This window comes from Thunnus albacares, chromosome 2 (genome assembly GCF_914725855.1).
Source record: "Thunnus albacares chromosome 2, fThuAlb1.1, whole genome shotgun sequence".
Lineage (NCBI taxonomy): Eukaryota > Metazoa > Chordata > Actinopteri > Scombriformes > Scombridae > Thunnus > Thunnus albacares.
This window is the reverse complement of record NC_058107.1, coordinates 28,223,180-28,240,892: the sequence shown is the minus strand read 5'-3', so window position 1 is coordinate 28,240,892 and position 17,713 is coordinate 28,223,180. Positions and strand designations below refer to the sequence as shown.

At 38.2% G+C, this 17,713-nt stretch overlaps 3 protein-coding genes across 3 annotated transcripts; all 3 read left to right on the top strand.

The window, feature by feature from the left end:
- The first annotated feature begins 370 nt into the window (after nt 1-370).
- On the top strand, nt 371-5,398 carry LOC122969960 (granzyme A-like). Its single transcript, XM_044336020.1, has 5 exons — nt 371-374; nt 2,649-2,790; nt 3,354-3,498; nt 4,436-4,705; nt 4,814-5,398. The coding sequence occupies exons 1-5, from the start codon at nt 371-373 to the stop codon at nt 4,973-4,975; spliced, it is 723 nt and encodes a 240-aa protein (XP_044191955.1). The 3' UTR covers nt 4,976-5,398.
- Nucleotides 5,399-7,491: 2,093 nt separating this feature from the next.
- LOC122971001 (granzyme A-like) lies at nt 7,492-10,347 on the top strand. Its single transcript, XM_044337427.1, has 5 exons — nt 7,492-7,555; nt 7,745-7,886; nt 8,447-8,585; nt 9,754-10,029; nt 10,137-10,347. The coding sequence occupies exons 1-5, from the start codon at nt 7,492-7,494 to the stop codon at nt 10,293-10,295; spliced, it is 780 nt and encodes a 259-aa protein (XP_044193362.1). The 3' UTR covers nt 10,296-10,347.
- Nucleotides 10,348-12,788: 2,441 nt separating this feature from the next.
- Nucleotides 12,789-15,413, top strand: LOC122971353 (granzyme A-like). Its single transcript, XM_044337961.1, is given in 6 exon segments — nt 12,789-12,852; nt 13,040-13,181; nt 13,705-13,849; nt 14,866-14,969; nt 14,971-15,139; nt 15,252-15,413. Coding segments are annotated over 6 exon segments (786 nt in total).
- Nucleotides 15,414-17,713: the final 2,300 nt, after the last annotated feature.

The following is a 17,713-nucleotide window of genomic DNA, read 5'->3' as shown; positions in this document are numbered from 1 at the left end:
TGACATACTCTTACAGCCCAATCAGATGGGCTCAGGTACCCCTACATTGTACCACTTTGACTGATGGGATTACTTTATGTTAGTATTTCACCACAGAGTGGATCTGTGGATACATATAAGAAATGATGATTTCTAAATTGACAGCTCACTAAACCCCTCCCCTAAACAGTGACTATCTAGTCATAGCTTAGCATCCAGAACTACACACGGTAGGCTTTGGATTTGTTACTCATCATCTAATTTGTTTTTTGTTAGCCTTGGCTTTCCAAAAGCAAAAACACAAGAAAAAAACTGTAAGGAATAGATTAAACATAAGAAGCAACTGTTATCATGTCCAGCTAATTATCTAACTACCTACAGTGGCAGGACCATGGGTATGTTTTGAAACCTATAGTATCGTACTATTTAATATACCAGAAAAGATTTAGTATGTCCTAATACATAGTATGTCAAATGCAGTAAGCCAAAAGAACCAGGATGTCCTACTACATCCGTTTTCATTTTGTAGTATGCAAACCAGCGTGCTTTTCTGGCTATTCTGACCCATAATCCTTTGTGCAGCAGAAGATATGTCACATCGACTGAGCCACCAAGAAAGCACGGACCAATAGACCATTTCTATTGTTGTGCTACTGTGGCTTGCTAAGTAGTTTTCACGTGCTCTTAGTAGCAGCACACTGTGGTTAGATATTATAGGTCAACTTATGTGGGCTTGTGGAAGCTCCTGTCCTCTGCAGTCGACCTGTTTTTGTTTTTTTTTTCATTTAAATAATTATTTCTATTTGTTCAAAACAACTACTCTGCAATCTTTCCATGTACCCCGTGGTAACTACAGAAGTACCCCTCAGATACTAGTAGGCCTGATGGGGAATCTCTGGCAAAAGGTGAAAGTTTTCTTTTTCATGCTGCATTTAAATATGAAAGCAAAACATCAAAGTGACATTATTCAACCTGTCAACCAGATGAAACAAGATGAAATTGCAAAGTATTATAAGCTATTATCTGTTTACTTGTTTTCTTGACACATAATATGACAAACAAAACCTCACACATAGATTATCCAGTTAGTTTATATCAATAAAGGTCGATGCCTATTGATCAACACTGAAAGTATGTGAAAGGGTCCAAATTTAGACAAGAAAGGTCAATTTCATCATGATGTCTCTGGCCAGATGAAGAGAACCAAAACCTTGACTAAAACCATTATTTCATTAAGATATATAAGAGAAAAATGTATTTCACATCAAGGCTTAAAGAGAAACATTAATGTGAATGTGGCAACAAATTCTGAAAGTATTAGTCATATCATGAGAAGAAAAGTACTTGACATTTTCTCTATTTCGTACTTTTATATTGTTTTTATATTTTTTGTTAGTTTTTAGTGTTGTGTTTCATACAGTATTTTCACTTTTCCATCAGCCCTATTAATGCATGTTGGTCAAATTCTATATGGTTACTTTCAATACATATTTACTGTTGCAAATAAGTTGCACACAAACGTACTTTTTAGGAGTCAGTGTTAATAGTGCTAACCTAATGTGTCAAATGTTGTCAGGCCTCTGGTATTACACTCATTTGTGTGTTTTGGACCCAAAACAATATTTAACATTTCAGAGAGAAACACACATTTACAGTATTCTGATTTAAATCAAAATGTTTCTCAGTTTTGAAGCCGAAGTCTAAACACAACAGTGATAATTTTGTCAATGAAATCTGTTGTATATTTGTGACCACATATACCTTGCTGTTCTCATGCACCTCAGGCCTTTATGTTTCGTTTTCTAAGATCTGTGCCGCATATTATTCTGCATTCTGTTTTTGTGTTATTCTACAATAGAAATGTACTATAAGCAACTTATTGCTGTCTTTAGTGGCTGCTCATGTAAGACTCATATAAATAAATATCTATGTAAGATGGTTGACATGATGGCTATTTTTTGCACACTGAAGGAAAATTAAGGTTTGATTAAATGTAGAATTCATTTTTATTCTCCCTCTGAATCATAAGATGATAGTATTCAAGTAAATCATAACTGAAATGGTCAAAGACCCCCAGTCTTTAGCTGTTGCAACCTGGTCCCACCCATACTGAAACGTCTGCACCCTGCTGATGCGCCCTACGTCATGTAAATTCAGCCTCCACCACACAGCTGTCAAATAAAACTACTGCATGATGACTAGTAAATGACAGTTACCACAGGCTTTTAAATTAAGACGGATCGCAGCAAGTCTCATGTCATTCTTGTGTCCATTTTGCTGACTCATGCATTTCCATGGTCAGACCACATCCTCTGAGATTAACACACAAGTGACACAAATATAAGACAAGTGTTTGCATCGAGGTGGGTTTCAGTGTTCAGTTCATTTACCATCATATCAAACAGAGAGAAGAAGAAATGTTCTGTCCGAGAGATCTCAGTGTTTTTCTCTCTTGTGTGGTCCTCCTCGTTGTCCAGTCCAGTGAGTAATATTTTCTATATTTGCAGAATTATACTTGGTGATATCTTGCTCATAAAAACATGCAAAGTAATGCTACAGGGGTCTTTCAATATTATAATGCAGCCGGTGCAAAGTGTCATGTTTTGTTTGGTTGACCGAGTCATTTATCACCTCCTTGATAAATGAACTGTCTGAATATTTTGTCTTAGGTCAAGGTGCTGAGATTATTGGAGGGAAAGAAGTGACGCCTCACTCTCTGCCTTTCATGGCTCTGCTGGAGAGCAAGAAACCAATCTGTGGAGGGATACTGATTGATCCACAATGGGTCCTGACTGCTGCCCACTGCTCTAAGTAAGCCTCTTACAGTACTTACCTTGCTTAAAATGCCATATCTGGCACTCAAACTATTACTGATGATGTGAGATATGGTCAGAAATTTAGATTTTTAACATACTCAAATAAGGCAACACTTTACTTTAAGTCCCCCTGTTTAGCATTTATAAACACTATGTCAGCAATTATAACTTCTATGAAAACTTATTTCATAGAAACTTCTAAACCTAATTTAGAAGATCTACTAGGACAGACTTCTGCTCATATACATTTAACTGTGGAAGAGTGAAAATAAACATTACTGTTTTATATCAGTCAATTTAACATTTTCAGCAGTTAAACACAGAGTAATAGCTCTACTTAAACTCTGCATTCAACACTATTACCACTGAAGTATCCACTCTTATTCACACTTGGGGGAAAATGCAGTAGATTTCTCAGTGTCTCAAAAGGCCACATTCTGACGTTATTATGTTTGACAGAGTCATCAGTTTATCATCAATTTATTCACTTTGTGCATGTAAATCTTTAGTGTATATGAACTGTAATCTAACAGATTCCTGTGTCTCATGCTGTTACAGTATCAAGAGGGTGTTGCTGGGGGTGCACTCCATAAAATCCAAAAGAAAGGAGAAGGATTCGAGGCAGATCCTAGCGGTGAAGAGTCGTATTCCTCATCCCTGCTATGATGAGACAAAGATAGTCAATGACCTCATGTTGCTCAAGGTAAGGTGATTTCACAATAACCACAGCTGTGTTTTTCAATCTGCAGAGGTGCATGAGTGGTTCATGATGATTTAGACACATATTTGGAGCTTTGTCTGAACTCTGTTAAACTCTTAAAAGATATGACTGGTGATTTTCTATATTTTTATTATTGTCAACAAATCTCATGTGCAGAGCAAAACCAACAATGAACTCATTCTACTTACAAGTATTGTATGTGTATCCAAAGCCTGATGTATCATATTCCTCTGTGCCTAGATCTCCGTTATTGTCCAAAAACTATTAAACACCTCAGTGAGCCACACAACGCACTGGGTGACATGTTCCTTCAGCACAAAAAAACACATTAATTTGTTTAGAAACAGCTCCAACAACAGTAATCATGTTGTCAGTCTCTGGAGAGTAGTTCTGTGTGAGGCAGACACTACTGAGCATGTGCAAGAATGTGGTTTTATTTAAATAGTTTCTCTAGCTTATTGTCCTTCATATCACAACCTCTTGACTTTGAACTACATTGTAAATTACTCAAAAGAACTTATCAGGAGTTCTTTTGGATGAGATTTGTCAAAAAGAAATATATTGAAAATCCCCAGCTGTATTTTTCAGTTTATTTAGGCAAAAAAGAAAGATCCCTCTTAAACTGAACCAAAATTTCAACCAGATTTAGTCCAAATCGAATTAGTGCCAACATATGGTCAGGCTGTCGCTTATCTCCAAATAATATCCAAAATATAAAGTCTTTCTTCTCACCCCATGATCTAGAGAACATTATCTACACCTTCATTTCTTGTTGTCCTGACTACTGTGATTCCTTATATATTAGAATTAGTATTGGCACTAGTCTTCCTTGTTCCGGTCCTTTGTTCAAACTCTATTAAATCAATGCACAGGCCTACTTTAAATAAGTAATGCTCTGCTGTTTTTTTCAAAATTTCAGCTCAGCAAATCGGCAAAGCAGACCAAAACGGTGAAATGTCTTGATTTGGGTAAAACTGTCAAAGACCCAACAGCTGGCTCCATCTGTATGGTGGCTGGATGGGGGAAAACAGACCACAATGTCAATAAAATGTCTGATGTCCTGATGGCTGTCAATGTGACTGTGGTCGACAGAGTGAAGTGCGGTGAATATTACAACAAAAACCCTGTCATCACTAAGGACATGATATGTGCTGGTTCAGACGGTGAAAACAAAGCTGATACCTGTAAGGTGAGTACACACTCAATATATTTTGAGCAGGAAGTAACCTGTAACATCCATATCACCCTAACTGCTGTGTATGTGCCTCAAAATGTCTTGTATTTGCTCTCTCTTTAGTATGATTCAGGTGGACCACTGTTGTGCAATGGAGCGCTAGCCGGAGTCACTTCTTTTGGACCTACGGAGTGTGGCCAAAATAAAGAGCCTGGAGTTTACGCTTTTCTGTCACAAAAACAACTCGACTGGATCAAAAAGACAATGAAGAAGTCTGAAATATAATGAGTGCTTCCTGTTAATGATTCTTGACCATGTTAATAGCTTCTATTTCTATTCTATTTCTTCTGTGCAACGTTCATTTTATCCTAATTAGATGTACTGTAAAGGAATTTATATTATAGGTCAGTTGTTTCAACATTTCTTGTCTGACATACTCTTACAGCCCAATCAGATGGGCTCAGGTACCCCTACATTGTACCCCTTTGATTGATGGGATCGCTTCATGTTAGTATTTCACCACAGAGTGGATCTGTGGATACACATGTGCATCCATATAAGAATGAGTGATCACTGAATTGACAGTTCACTAAACCCCTCCCCTAAACAGTGACTGTCTAGTCATAGCTTAGCATCCAGAACTACGCATGGTAGGCTTTGGATTTCTTACTTATCATCTAATTTGTTTTTTGTTAGCCTTGGCTTTCCAAAAGCAAAAACACAAGAGAAAAAGTGTAAGGAATAGATTAAACATAAGAAGCAACTGTTATCATGTCCAGCTAATTATCTAACTACCTACAGTGGCAGGACCATGGGTATGTTTTGAAACCCATAGTATCGTACTATTTAATATACCAGAAAAGATTTAGTATGTCCCAATACATAGTATGTCAAATGCAGTAAGCCAAAAGAACCAGGATGTCCTACTACATCCGTTTTCATTTTGTAGTATGCAAACCAGCGTGCTTTTCTGGCTATTCTGACCCACAATCCTCTGTGCAAAAGAAGATACGTCACATCGACTGAGCCGCCAAGAAAGCACGGACCAATAGACCATTTCTATTGTTGTGCTATTGTGGCTTGCGAAGTAGTTTTCACGTGCACTTATTAGCAGCACACTGTGGTTAGATATTATAGGTCAACTTACGTGGGCTTGTGGAAGCTCCTGTCCTCTTCAGTCGACCTGTTTTGTTTTTTTTTCATTTGAATTATAATTTCTATTTGCTCAAAACAACTACTCTGCAATCTTTTCATGTACCCCGTGGTAACTACAGAAGTACCCCTCAGATAATAGTAGGCCTGGTGGGGAATCTCTGGCAAAAAGTGAAAGTTTTCTTTTTCATGCTTCATTTAAATATGAAAGCAAAACATCAAAGTGACATTATTCAACCTGTCAACCAGATGAAACAAGATGAAATTGCAAAGTTTTATGAGCTATTATCTATTTACTTGTTTTCTTGACACATAATATGACAAACAAAACCTCACACATAGATTATCCAGCTGGTTTATTTCAAAAAAGGTTGAGGCCTATTGATCAACACTGAAAGTATGTGAAAGGGCCCAGATTTAGACAAAAAAGGTCAATTTCATCATGATGTCTCTGGCCAGATGAAGAGAACCAAAGCTTTGACTAAAACCATTATTTCAGTCAAGATATATAAGAGAAAAATGTTTTTCACATCAAGGCTTAAATGGAAACATTAATGTGAATGTGGCAACAAATTCTGAAAGTATTAGTCATATCATGAGAAGAAAAGTACTTGATATTTTCTCTATTTTGCACTTTTATATTGTTTTTATATTTTTTGTTAGTTTTTAGTGTTTTGTTTCATACAGTACTTTCACTTTTCCATCAGGCCTATTAATGCATGTTGGTCAAATTCTATATGGTTACTTTCAAAAAATATTTGCTGTTGCAAATAAGTTGCACACAAACGTACTTTTTAGGAGTCAGTGTTAATAATGCCAACCTAGTCAAATGTTGTCAGGCCTCTGGTATTACACTCATTTGTGTGTTTTGGACCCAAAACAATATTTAACATTTCAGAGAGAAACACACATTTACAGTATTCTGATTTAAATCAAAATGTTTCTCAGTTTTGAAGCCGAAGTCTAAACACAACAGTGATAATTTAGTCAATGAAATCTGTTGTATATTTGTGACCGCATATACCTTGCTGTTCTCATGCACCTCAGTTTAATTTTCTAAAAGATCATATTATTTTGCATTCTGTTTTTGTGTTATTCTACAATAGAAATGTACTATAAGTAACTTATTGCTGTCTTTAGTGGCTGCTCATGTAAGACTCATATAAATAAATATCTATGTAAGATGGTTGACATGATGCTATTTCTTGCACACTGAAGGAAAATTAAGGTTTTATTAAATGTAGAATTCATTTTTATTCTCCCTCTGAATCATAAGATGATAGTATTCAAGTAAGTCATAGCTGGAGTGTTCAAAGACCCCCAGTCTTTAGCTGTTGCATACTGCAAACATCTGCACCCTGCTGATGCACCCTACGTCATGTAAATACAGCCTCCACCACACAGCTGTCAAATAAAACTACTGCATGATGACTTGTAAATGACAGAAACAGTTACCACAGGCTTCTAAATAAAGATGGTTTGCAGTATTTCTCATGTCATGTTTGCATCCATTTTGCTGACTCATGTATTGCTTTGATCAGACCACATCCTTAACACATACGTGACATACATATAAGACAAGTGTTTGCATCGAGGTGGGTTTCAGTGTTCAGTGCATTTACCATCATATCAAACAGAAAGAAGAAGAAATGTTCAGCCCGAGAGATCTCAGTGTTTTTCTCTCTTGTGTGGTCCTCCTTGTTGTCCAGTCCAGTGAGTAATATTTTCTATATTTGCAGAATTATACTTGGTGATATCTTGCTCATAAAAAACATGCAAAGTAATGCTACAGGGGTCTTTCAGTATTCTAATGCAGCCGGTGCAAAGTGTCATGTTTTGTTTGGTTGACTGACTCATTTATCACCTCCTTGATAAATGAACTGTCTGAATATTTTGTCTTAGGTCATGGTGCTGAGATTATTGGAGGGAAAGAAGTGACGCCTCACTCGCTGCCTTTCATGGCTCTGCTGGAGAGCAAGAAACCAATCTGTGGAGGGATACTGATCAATCCAAAATGGGTCCTGACTGCTGCCCACTGCTCTAAGTAAGCCTCTAACAGTACTTACCTTACTTAAAATGTCATATCTGGCACTCAAACTATAACTGATCATGTAAGATATGGTCAGAAATTTAGATTTATACTCAAATAAGGCAACACTTTACTTTAAGTCCCCCTGTTTAGCATTTATAAACAGTATATCAGCAATTATAACTTCTATGAAAACTTATTTCATAGAAACTTCTAAACCTAATTTGGAAGATCTACTAGGACAGACTTCTGCTCATATACATTTAACTGTGGAAGAGTGAAAATAAACATTACCATTTTATATCAGTCAATTTAACATTTTCAGCAGTTAAACACAGAGTAATAGCTCTACTTAAACTCTGCATTCGACACTATTACCACTGAAGTATCCACTCTTATTCACACTTTGGGGGAAAAATGCAGTAGATTTCTCAGTGTCTCAAAAGGCCACATTCTGACGTTATTATGTTTGATAGAGTCATCAGTTTATCATCAGTTTATTCACTTCTTGCATGTAAACCTTTAGTGTATATGAACTGTAATCTAACAGATTCCTGTGTCTCATGCTGTTGCAGTATCACGAGGGTGTGGCTCGGGGTGCACTCCATAGAAAAAGATGAGAGGGGTACGAGGCAGATCCTAGAGGTGAAGATTCGTGTTCCTCATCCCTGCTATGATGAGACAGAGAAAGTCAATGACCTCATGTTGCTCAAGGTAAGGTGATTTCACAATAACTACAGTTGTTGGTTTCAATCTGCAGAGGTGCATGAGTGGTTCATGATGATTTACAAACATACTTGGAGCTTTGTCTGAACTCTGTTAAACTCTAAACAGATATGGCTGGTGATTTTCTATATTTTTATTATTGTCAACAAATCTCGTGTGCAGAGCAAAACCAACGATGAAGTCATCCTACTTACAAGTATTGTGTGTGTACCCAAAGCCTGATGTATCATATTCCTCTGTGCCTAGATCTCTCTTATTGTCAAAAAATTATTAAACACCTCAGTGAGCCACACGATGCACTAGGTGACATGTTCCTTCAGCACAAAAAAACACATTAATTTGTTTAGAAACAGCTCCAACAACAGTAATCATGTTTTCAGTCTCTGGAGAGTAGTTCTGTGTGAGGCAGACACTACTGAGCATGTGCAAGAATGTGGTTTTATTTAAATAGTTTATCTAGCTTATTGTGCTTCATATCACAACCTCTTGACTTTGAACTACATTGTAATTTACTCAAAAGAACTTATCAGGAGTGTCAAGAGGTTGTGATATGTAGCACAACAAGCTAGCGAAGAACTAAATGGAACAGCATTTCCGCACATGTGCAGTGGCATCTGTCCTACAAGGGACTACTCTACAGAGACTCTTCGTGCTGAGATCCTTTTCTGAACAAACAATCATGACGATAATCTTTGTGGTGAAGGAACATTACAACCAGTGCAACAGTGTGGCTCATTGAGGTGTTTTTAATAGTTTTTGGATGTCAAAGTCAATTCATTGTTGGTTTGGCATTGTTGGATGAGATTTGTCGAAAAGAAAAATATAGAAAATCTCCAGCTGTATTTTTCAGTCTATTTAGGCGAAAGAGAAAGATCCCAATTAAACTGAACCAAAATTTCAACCAAATTTAGTCCAAATCGAATAAGTGCCAACATATAGTCAGGCTGTCGCTTAACTCCGAATAATATCCAAAATATAAAGTCAACGTTATCTACACCTTCATTTCTTGTTGTCCTGACTACTGTGATTCCTTATATAAAAGAATTAGTATTGGCACTAGTCTTCCTTGTTTGTGTCCTTTATTCAAACTCTATTAAATCAATGCACAGGCCTGCTTTAAATAAGTAATGCTCTGCTGTTTTTTTCAAAATTTCAGCTCAGCAAATCAGCAAAGCAGACCAAAACTGTGAAATGTCTTGATTTGGGTAAAACTGTCAAAGACCCAACAGCTGGCTCCATCTGTAGGGTGGCTGGATGGGGGAAAACAAACAACAAAGTCGAAAAAATGTCTGATGTCCTGATGGCTGTCAATGTGACTGTGATCGACAGAGTGAAGTGCAACTCCCCTGAATATTACAACAAAAACCCTGTCATCACTAAGGACATGATATGTGCTGGTTCAGATGGTAAAAAACAGGTTGATACCTGTCAGGTAATTACACACTTAATATAATGTAGCAGGAAATAACCTGTAACATCCATATCACCCTAACTGCTGTGTATGTGCCTCAAATTGTCCTGTATTTTCTCTCTCTTTAGGGTGATTCAGGTGGACCATTGTTGTGCAATGGAGCGCCGGTCGGAGTCACCTTTACTGGACGGAATTGCGGCCGAATTAAAAAGCCTGGAATTTACACTTTTCTGTCACGAAAACAACTCGACTGGATCAAAAAGACAATGAAGAAGTCTGAAATATAATGAGCTCTTCCTGTTAATAATTCTTGACCATGTTAATAGCTTCTATTTCTATTCTATTTCTTCTGTGCAATTAGATGTATTGTAAAGGAATTTATATTATAGGTCAGTTGTTTCAATGTTATTTGTCTGACATACTCTTATAGCCCAATCAGATGGGCTCAGGTACCCCTACATTGTACCCCTTTGACTGATGAGATCGCTTCATAATAGTATTTCACCACAGAGTGGATCTGTGGATACACATGTGCATCCATATAAGAAATGATGATTTCTAAATTGACAGTTCACTAAACCCCTCCCCTAAACAATGACTGTCTAGTCATAGCTCAGCAACCAGAACTACCAGAGTAGGTTTTGGATTTGTTACTTATCATCTAATTTGTTTTTTGTTAGCCTTGGCTTTCCAAAAACAAAAACACAAGAGAAAAAGTGTAAGGAATAGATTAAACATAAGAAGCAACTGTTATCATGTCCAGTTAATTATCTAACTACCTGCAGTGGCAGGACCATGAGTATGTTTTGAAACCCATAGTATCGTACTATTTAATATACCAGAAAAAGATTTAGTATGTCCCAATACATAGTATGTCAAATGCAGTAAGCCAAAAGAACCAGGATGTCCTACTACATCCGTTTTCATTTTGTAGTATGCAAACCAGCGTGCTTTTCTGGCTATATTGACCCACAATCCTCTGTGCAGCAGAAGATATGTCACATCAACTGAGCCACCAAGAAAGCACGGACCAATAGACCATTTCTATTGTTGTGCTACTGTGGCTTGCTAAGTAGTTTTCACGTGCACTTATTAGCAGCACACTGTGGTTAGATATTATAGGTCAACTTACGTGGGCTTGTGGAAGCTCCTGTCCTCTGCAGTCAACCTGTTGTTTTTTTTTTTCATTTAAATAATTATTTCTATTTCCTCAAAACAACTACTCTGCAATCTTTCCATGTACCCCGTGGTAACTACAGAAGTACCCCTCAGATACTAGCAGGCCTGGTGGGGAATTTCTGGCAAAAGGTGAAAGTTTTCTTTTTCATGCTGCATTTAAACATGAAAGCAAAACATCAAAGTGACATTATTCAACCTGTCAACCAGATGAAACAAGATGAAATTGCAAAGTTTTATAAGCTATTATCTATTACCTGTTTTCTTGACACATAATATGACAAACAAAACCTCACACATAGATTATCCAGCTGGTTTATTTCAATCAAGGTTGATGCCTATTGATCAACACTGAAAGTATGTGAAAGGGCCCAGATTTAGACAAAAAAGGTCAATTTCATCATGATGTCTCTGGCCAGATGAAGAGAACCAAAGCCTTGACTAAAACCATTATTTCAGTGAAGATATATAAGAGAAAAATGTATTTCATATCAAGGCTTAAAGAGAAACATTAATGTGAATGTCATATCACGAGAAGAAAAGTACTTGACATTTTCTCTATTTCGCACTTTTATATTGTTTTTATAATTTTTGTTAGTTTTGAGTGTTTTGTTTCATACAATATTTTCACTTTTCCATCAGGCCTATTAATGCATGTTGGTCAAATTCTATATGGTTACTTTCAAAAAATATTTGCCGTTGCAAATAAGTTGCACACAAACGTACTTTTTAGGAGTCAGTGTTAATAATGCTAACCTAGTGAAATGTTGTCAGGCCTCTGGTATTACACTCATTTGTGTGTTTTGGACCCCAAACAAAATTCCGCATTTCAGAGAGAAACACACATTTACAGTATTCTGATTTAAATCAAAATGTTTCTCAGTTTTGAAGCCGAAGTCTAAACACAACAGTGATAATTTAGGCAATGAAATCTGTTGTATATTTGTGACCACACATACCTTGCTGTTCTCATGCACCTCAGGCCTTTATGTTTTGTTTTCTAAGATCTGTGCTGCATATTATTTTGCATTCTGTTTTTGTGTTATTCTACAATAGAAATGTACTATAAGCAACTTATTGCTGTCTTTAGTGGCTGCTCATGTAAGACTCATATAAATAAATATCTATGTAAGATGGTTGACATGATGGCTATTTCTTGCAAACTGAAGAAAAATTAAGGTTTGATTAAATGTAGAATTCATTTTTATTCTCCCTCTGAATCATAAGATGATAGTATTCAAGTGTGAGTTCAAGGAGTGTTCAAAGACCCCCAGTCTTTAGCTGTTGCATACTGCAAACGTCTGCACCCTGCTGATGCGCCTTACTTCACATAAATACAGCCTCCACCACACAGCTGTCAAATAAAACTACTGCATGATGACTGGTAAATGACAGAAACAGTTACCACAGGCTTCTAAATAAAGATGGTTTGCAGTATTTCTCATGTCATGTTTTTGCTTTGTCCATTTTGCTGACTCATGCATTGCTTTGATCAGACCACATCTTTAACACATACGTGACACACATATAAGACAAGTGTTTGCATCGAGGTGGGTTTCAGTGTTCAGTTCATTTACCATCATATCAAACAGAGAGAAGAAGAAATGTTCAGCACGAGAGATCTCAGTGTTTTTCTCTCTTGTGTGGTCCTCCTTGTTGTCCAGTCCAGTGAGTAATATTTTCTATATTTGCAGAATTATACTTGGTGATCTTGCTCATAAAAAACATGCAAAGTAATGCTACAGGGGTCTTTCAGTATTATAATGCAGCCGGTGCAAAGTGTCATGTTTTGCTTGGTTGACTGATTCATTTATCACCTCCTTGATAAGTGAACTGTCTGAATATTATGTCTTAGGTCATGGTGCTGAGATTATTGGAGGGAAAGAAGTGACCCCTCACTCACTGCCTTTCATGGCTCTCCTGGAGAGCAAGATACCAAGCTGTGGAGGGATACTGATCAATCCACAATGGGTCCTGACTGCTGCCCACTGCGCTGAGTAAGCCTCTTACAGTACTTACCTTACTTAAAATGTCATATCTGGCACTCAAACTATAACTGATGATGTGAGATATGGTCAGAAAGTCCCCCTGTTTAGCATTTATAAACAGTATGTCAACAATTATAACTTCTATGAAAACTTATTTCATAGAAACTTCTAAACCTCATTTGGAAGATCTACTAGGACAGAGTTCTGCTCATATACATTTAACTGTGGAAGAGTGAAAATAAACATTACCGTTTTATATCAGTCAATTTAACACTTTCAGCAGTTAAACACAGAGTAATAGTTCTACTTAAAGTCTGCATTCAACACTATTACTACTGAAGTATCCACTCTTATTCACACTTTGGGGGGGAGAAATGCAGTAGATTTCTCAGTGTCTCAAAAGGCCACATTCTGACCTTATTATGAGTGATTGAGTCATCAGTTTATCATCAGTTTATTCACTTCTTGCATGTAAACCTTTAGTGTATATGAACTGTAATCTAACAGATTCCTGTGTCTCATGCTGTTACAGTATCACGAGGGTGTGGCTCGGGGTGCACTCCATAAAATCCGAAAAAAAGGAGAAGGATTCGAGGCAGATCCTAGAAGTGGAGAGTCACGTTCCTCATCCCAGCTATGATAAGACAAAGAGAGTCAATGACCTCATGTTGCTCAAGGTAAGGTGATTTAACAATAACTACAGTTGTTGGTTTCAATCTGCAGAGGTGCATGAGTGGTTCATGATGATTTAGAAACATATTTGGAGCTTTGTCTGGACTCTGTTTGACTCTTAAAAGATATGGCTGGTGATTTTCTATATTTTTATTATTGTCAACAAATCTCATGTGCAGAGCCAAACCAACAATGAACTCATCCTACTTACAAGTATTGTGTGTGTATCCAAAGTGTGATATATCATATTCCACTGTCCATAGACCTCAATTGTTGTCCAAAAACTATGAAAACACCTCAATGACCCACCAATGCAGTAGGTGATGCATTTCTTTGGCACTAAAAATTTGGGTACATTAGTTTTTTTAGAAATGGCTCCAATGTCTAATGACAACGATCACGTTTTCTGTCTCTGGAGAGTAGTTCTGTGTGAGGCAGATACTACTGAGCATGTGCAAGAACATGGTTTTATTTAAATAGTTTCCCTAGCTGTTGTACTTCCTATCACAACCCCCTGAGTTTGAACTACATTGTAAATTTGTAAAAAGGTTGCGATATGTAGCATAACAAGCTAGCTAAGAACTAAATGGAACAGCATTTCCACACATGTGCAGTGGTGTCTGCCGTAGAAGAAACTACTCTACAGAGACTATTCATCTTGGGATCCTTTTCTAAACAAATGATTGTGACCGTAATCTTTGTGTTGAAGGAACATGACAACCAGTGCAACAGTCTGTCTCATTGAGGTTTTTTTAATAGTTTTTGGATGTCAAAGGTATGGAGGAATGCATAATATCAGACCTTGGATAGAAACTTCTAGGTAGGATCAATACATTGTTTGTTTGGCATTGTTTTGTCAAAAAGAAAAATATAGAAAGTCTCAAAAAAGAGAAAGATCCCAATTAAAATGAACCGAAATGTCAACCAAATTCAGTGCCAACATATAGTCAGGCTGTCCCTTATATAAGACCTGTCATAAATAAGTATTGCTCCTTTTTTCTTTTTTTTTTTGAAATTTCAGCTCAGCAAATCAGCAAAGCAGACCAAAACTGTGAAATGTCTTGATTTGGGTAAAACTGTCAAAGACCCAACAGCTGGCTCCATCTGTATGGTGGCTGGATGGGGGAAAAAAAAACAATGTCAAAAAAATGTCTGATGTCCTGATGGCTGTCAATGTGACTGTGATCGACAGAGTGAAGTGCAACTCCCCTGAATATTACAACTTCAACCCTGTCATCACTAAGGACATGATATGTGCTGGTTCAGATGGTAAAAACAATGCTGATAGCTGTTGGGTAAGCACACTCATAAGTAATATATTTTGAGCAGGAAGTAACCTGTAACATCCATATCACCCTATATGCTGTGTACGTGCCTCAAAATGTCTTGTATTTGCTCTCTCTTTAGGGTGATTCAGGTGGACCACTGTTGTGCAATGGAGCGCTAGTCGGCTTCACTTCTTTTGGACATAGGAATTGTGGCCTGATTAAAAAGCCTGGAGTTTACACTTTTCTGTCACAAAAACAACTAAACTGGATCAAAAGAACAATAAAGAAGTCTGAAATCTAATGAGCTCTTCCTGTTAATGATAACAAATAATTTTTAAGATATTTGTATAAAATAAATATTTGTAAAAGAATCCCACTATTTGTGCTTTGCCGAATAACATATTTGTATTCGGGCACACCCCTAGTCCCAATACATATGCATACCATAATGCATCCCATACAAATGCAGTATGCCAAAAGTACCTGTCCTACTACAACCGGTCGCATTTTGTATTATGTTAGCCAGCATGCTCTTCTGACTATTCTGACCCACAATCCTCTGTGCAGTGGAAGATTCGTCACATCGACTGAGCCACCGAGAAAGCACAGACCATGACACTTGCACTTTGCCAGTGCAATGACAACCTAGACAACCTCAGACCTCTCCAGCATGCCCCCATTACATTGCCTTCTCATCTGATCAATTTTGCCCTCCTCAACACCCGATCATTAAACAACAAAGCCACTATCCTACATGAGCTAGTCCTGGACAATTCAATTGACTTTCTCCTGCTCACAGAAACTTGGCAACAACCTGATGATTTTTTTTCCCTCAATCAAGCATCTCCCCCTGGTTTTGGCTACATTTGCAAACCCCGTCCCTCTCATTGCAGAGGTGGTCTAGCTGTTTTATTCATCCAGAACTGCAGGACTCCTAGCAAAGCATGCTGCTCAATGACTGTCATCCTCATTTACCAGCCACCCAAGCGTAATCCATCTTTCCTGTCTGAACTGTCTGAACTCCTCACAGTTGCCTCATCTCTCTCCTCATATCTACTGCTGTTCTGCGACTTAAACATACACATTGATTCACCAACCTGTAAGTTTGCATCTGAATTCATCAATTTACTCGACAATTTCAACCTCACCCAGCACATCACCTTCCCCACCCACGTCAAGGGCCATATCCTTGACATAGTCTGCTCTGTCAATCTACCGGTACTCAACATCCATCTGTCCCTTTTACTTTTGTCAGATCATAATCTCATCCAGTTCACTATTCCATCCCCAACCCCACATCCACAGCTCTGCAGAGAAATGTCCTTCCGAAACTGAAAATCCATCAATCCCCTCCAACTCTCAGACCTGCTCTCCAATGCTCTCTCCCTGGATCCAGGCCCACCTCACCTGATGATCTTGCCAATTACCTCAACACCACATTATCTGCCTCCCTTGACTAGGGGTGTGCCCGAATACAAATACGTTATACAGCAAAGCACAAATAGTGGGGGGTTTTTTTACGAATATTTGTTTCATACAAATATTTAAAAAATGATTTGTTTTCGGGAAGAAAAAAAAAACATTAAATATCGTCATCCCTGCTGGTTTGCTCCAGTTACTCCCTCCATCATCTCCAAACTCATCAGCTCATCCAAACCCACAACCTGCTCCTTTGGCCCCCTCCCAACCCTCCTGCTGAAGACATGCCTTCCCATCATATGCCCCAACTCCTCTCTGTCCCATGGAATAGCCCCCTCTTCCTTGAAAACTGCTGCTGTCTCCCTAATCCTCAAAAAGCCTGGTCTTGATCCATTCTGCCTCAACTCTTATCGGCCAATCTCCAATCTCCCCTTCCTCTCAAAAACTTTGGAACGCCTCATAGCCTCACAACTTCAAACCCACTTGCATTCCAATAATGTATTTGAAACTCTTCAGTCTGGCTTTGTCCCATTCCACAGCACAGAAACTGCCCTCCTCAAAGTATTCAATGATCTCCTCTCCTGTGCTGACACTGGAGCCCTCAACATTCTCATCCTCCTTGACCCTGGTGCAACCTTCATTACCATGAGCCACAACATCTTGCTCGCCAGACTTGAAGACCTTGGTATTGAGGGCACTGCACTCAGCTGGTTCTGGTCCTACCTCTCCAACAGATCACACTTCATTTCTCTTCACAACCACTCCTCTGTCACATCCACAGTCACACATGGTGTTCCCCCAGGTTCCACACTCGGCCCACTCCTTTTCATCATTTACATCCTCCCTCTCAGTCAGATTCTCTGCCACTTCAATCTGGATTTCCACTGCAATGCCGATGACACTCAGATATACCTTAGCACCAAATCCCCTCACAACCCACCCCTCTCCCACATTAACTCCTGCCTGTCTGCCATAAGTTTCTGGATGAAACAAAATTTCCTCAAACCACCAGCGACAAAATTGAACTCCTCATTGGCTCCAAATCCACCCTCAGCAGGACAAACACATCCAAACTCATCACTGATGGCACCACAGTCTCCCCATCCTCCCAGGCCTGCAGCCTTGGTGTGATCCTTGATCTCACCCTCTCCCTCGAGCCCTACATCCACCAAATTGTTAAAT

Coding starts and splice junctions, on each gene's coding strand:
- LOC122969960 (XM_044336020.1), top strand. Junction 2,791..3,353: donor ACTGCTGCCCACTGCTCTAA/GTAAGCCTCTTA, acceptor ATGCTGTTACAG/TATCAAGAGGGTGTTGCTGG. Junction 3,499..4,435: donor ATGACCTCATGTTGCTCAAG/GTAAGGTGATTT, acceptor TCAAAATTTCAG/CTCAGCAAATCGGCAAAGCA.
- LOC122971001 (XM_044337427.1), top strand. CDS start 7,492: ATGTTCAGCCCGAGAGATCTCAGTGTTTTTCTCTCTTGTGTGGTCCTC. Junction 8,586..9,753: donor ATGACCTCATGTTGCTCAAG/GTAAGGTGATTT, acceptor TCAAAATTTCAG/CTCAGCAAATCAGCAAAGCA. Junction 10,030..10,136: donor AACAGGTTGATACCTGTCAG/GTAATTACACAC, acceptor CTCTCTCTTTAG/GGTGATTCAGGTGGACCATT.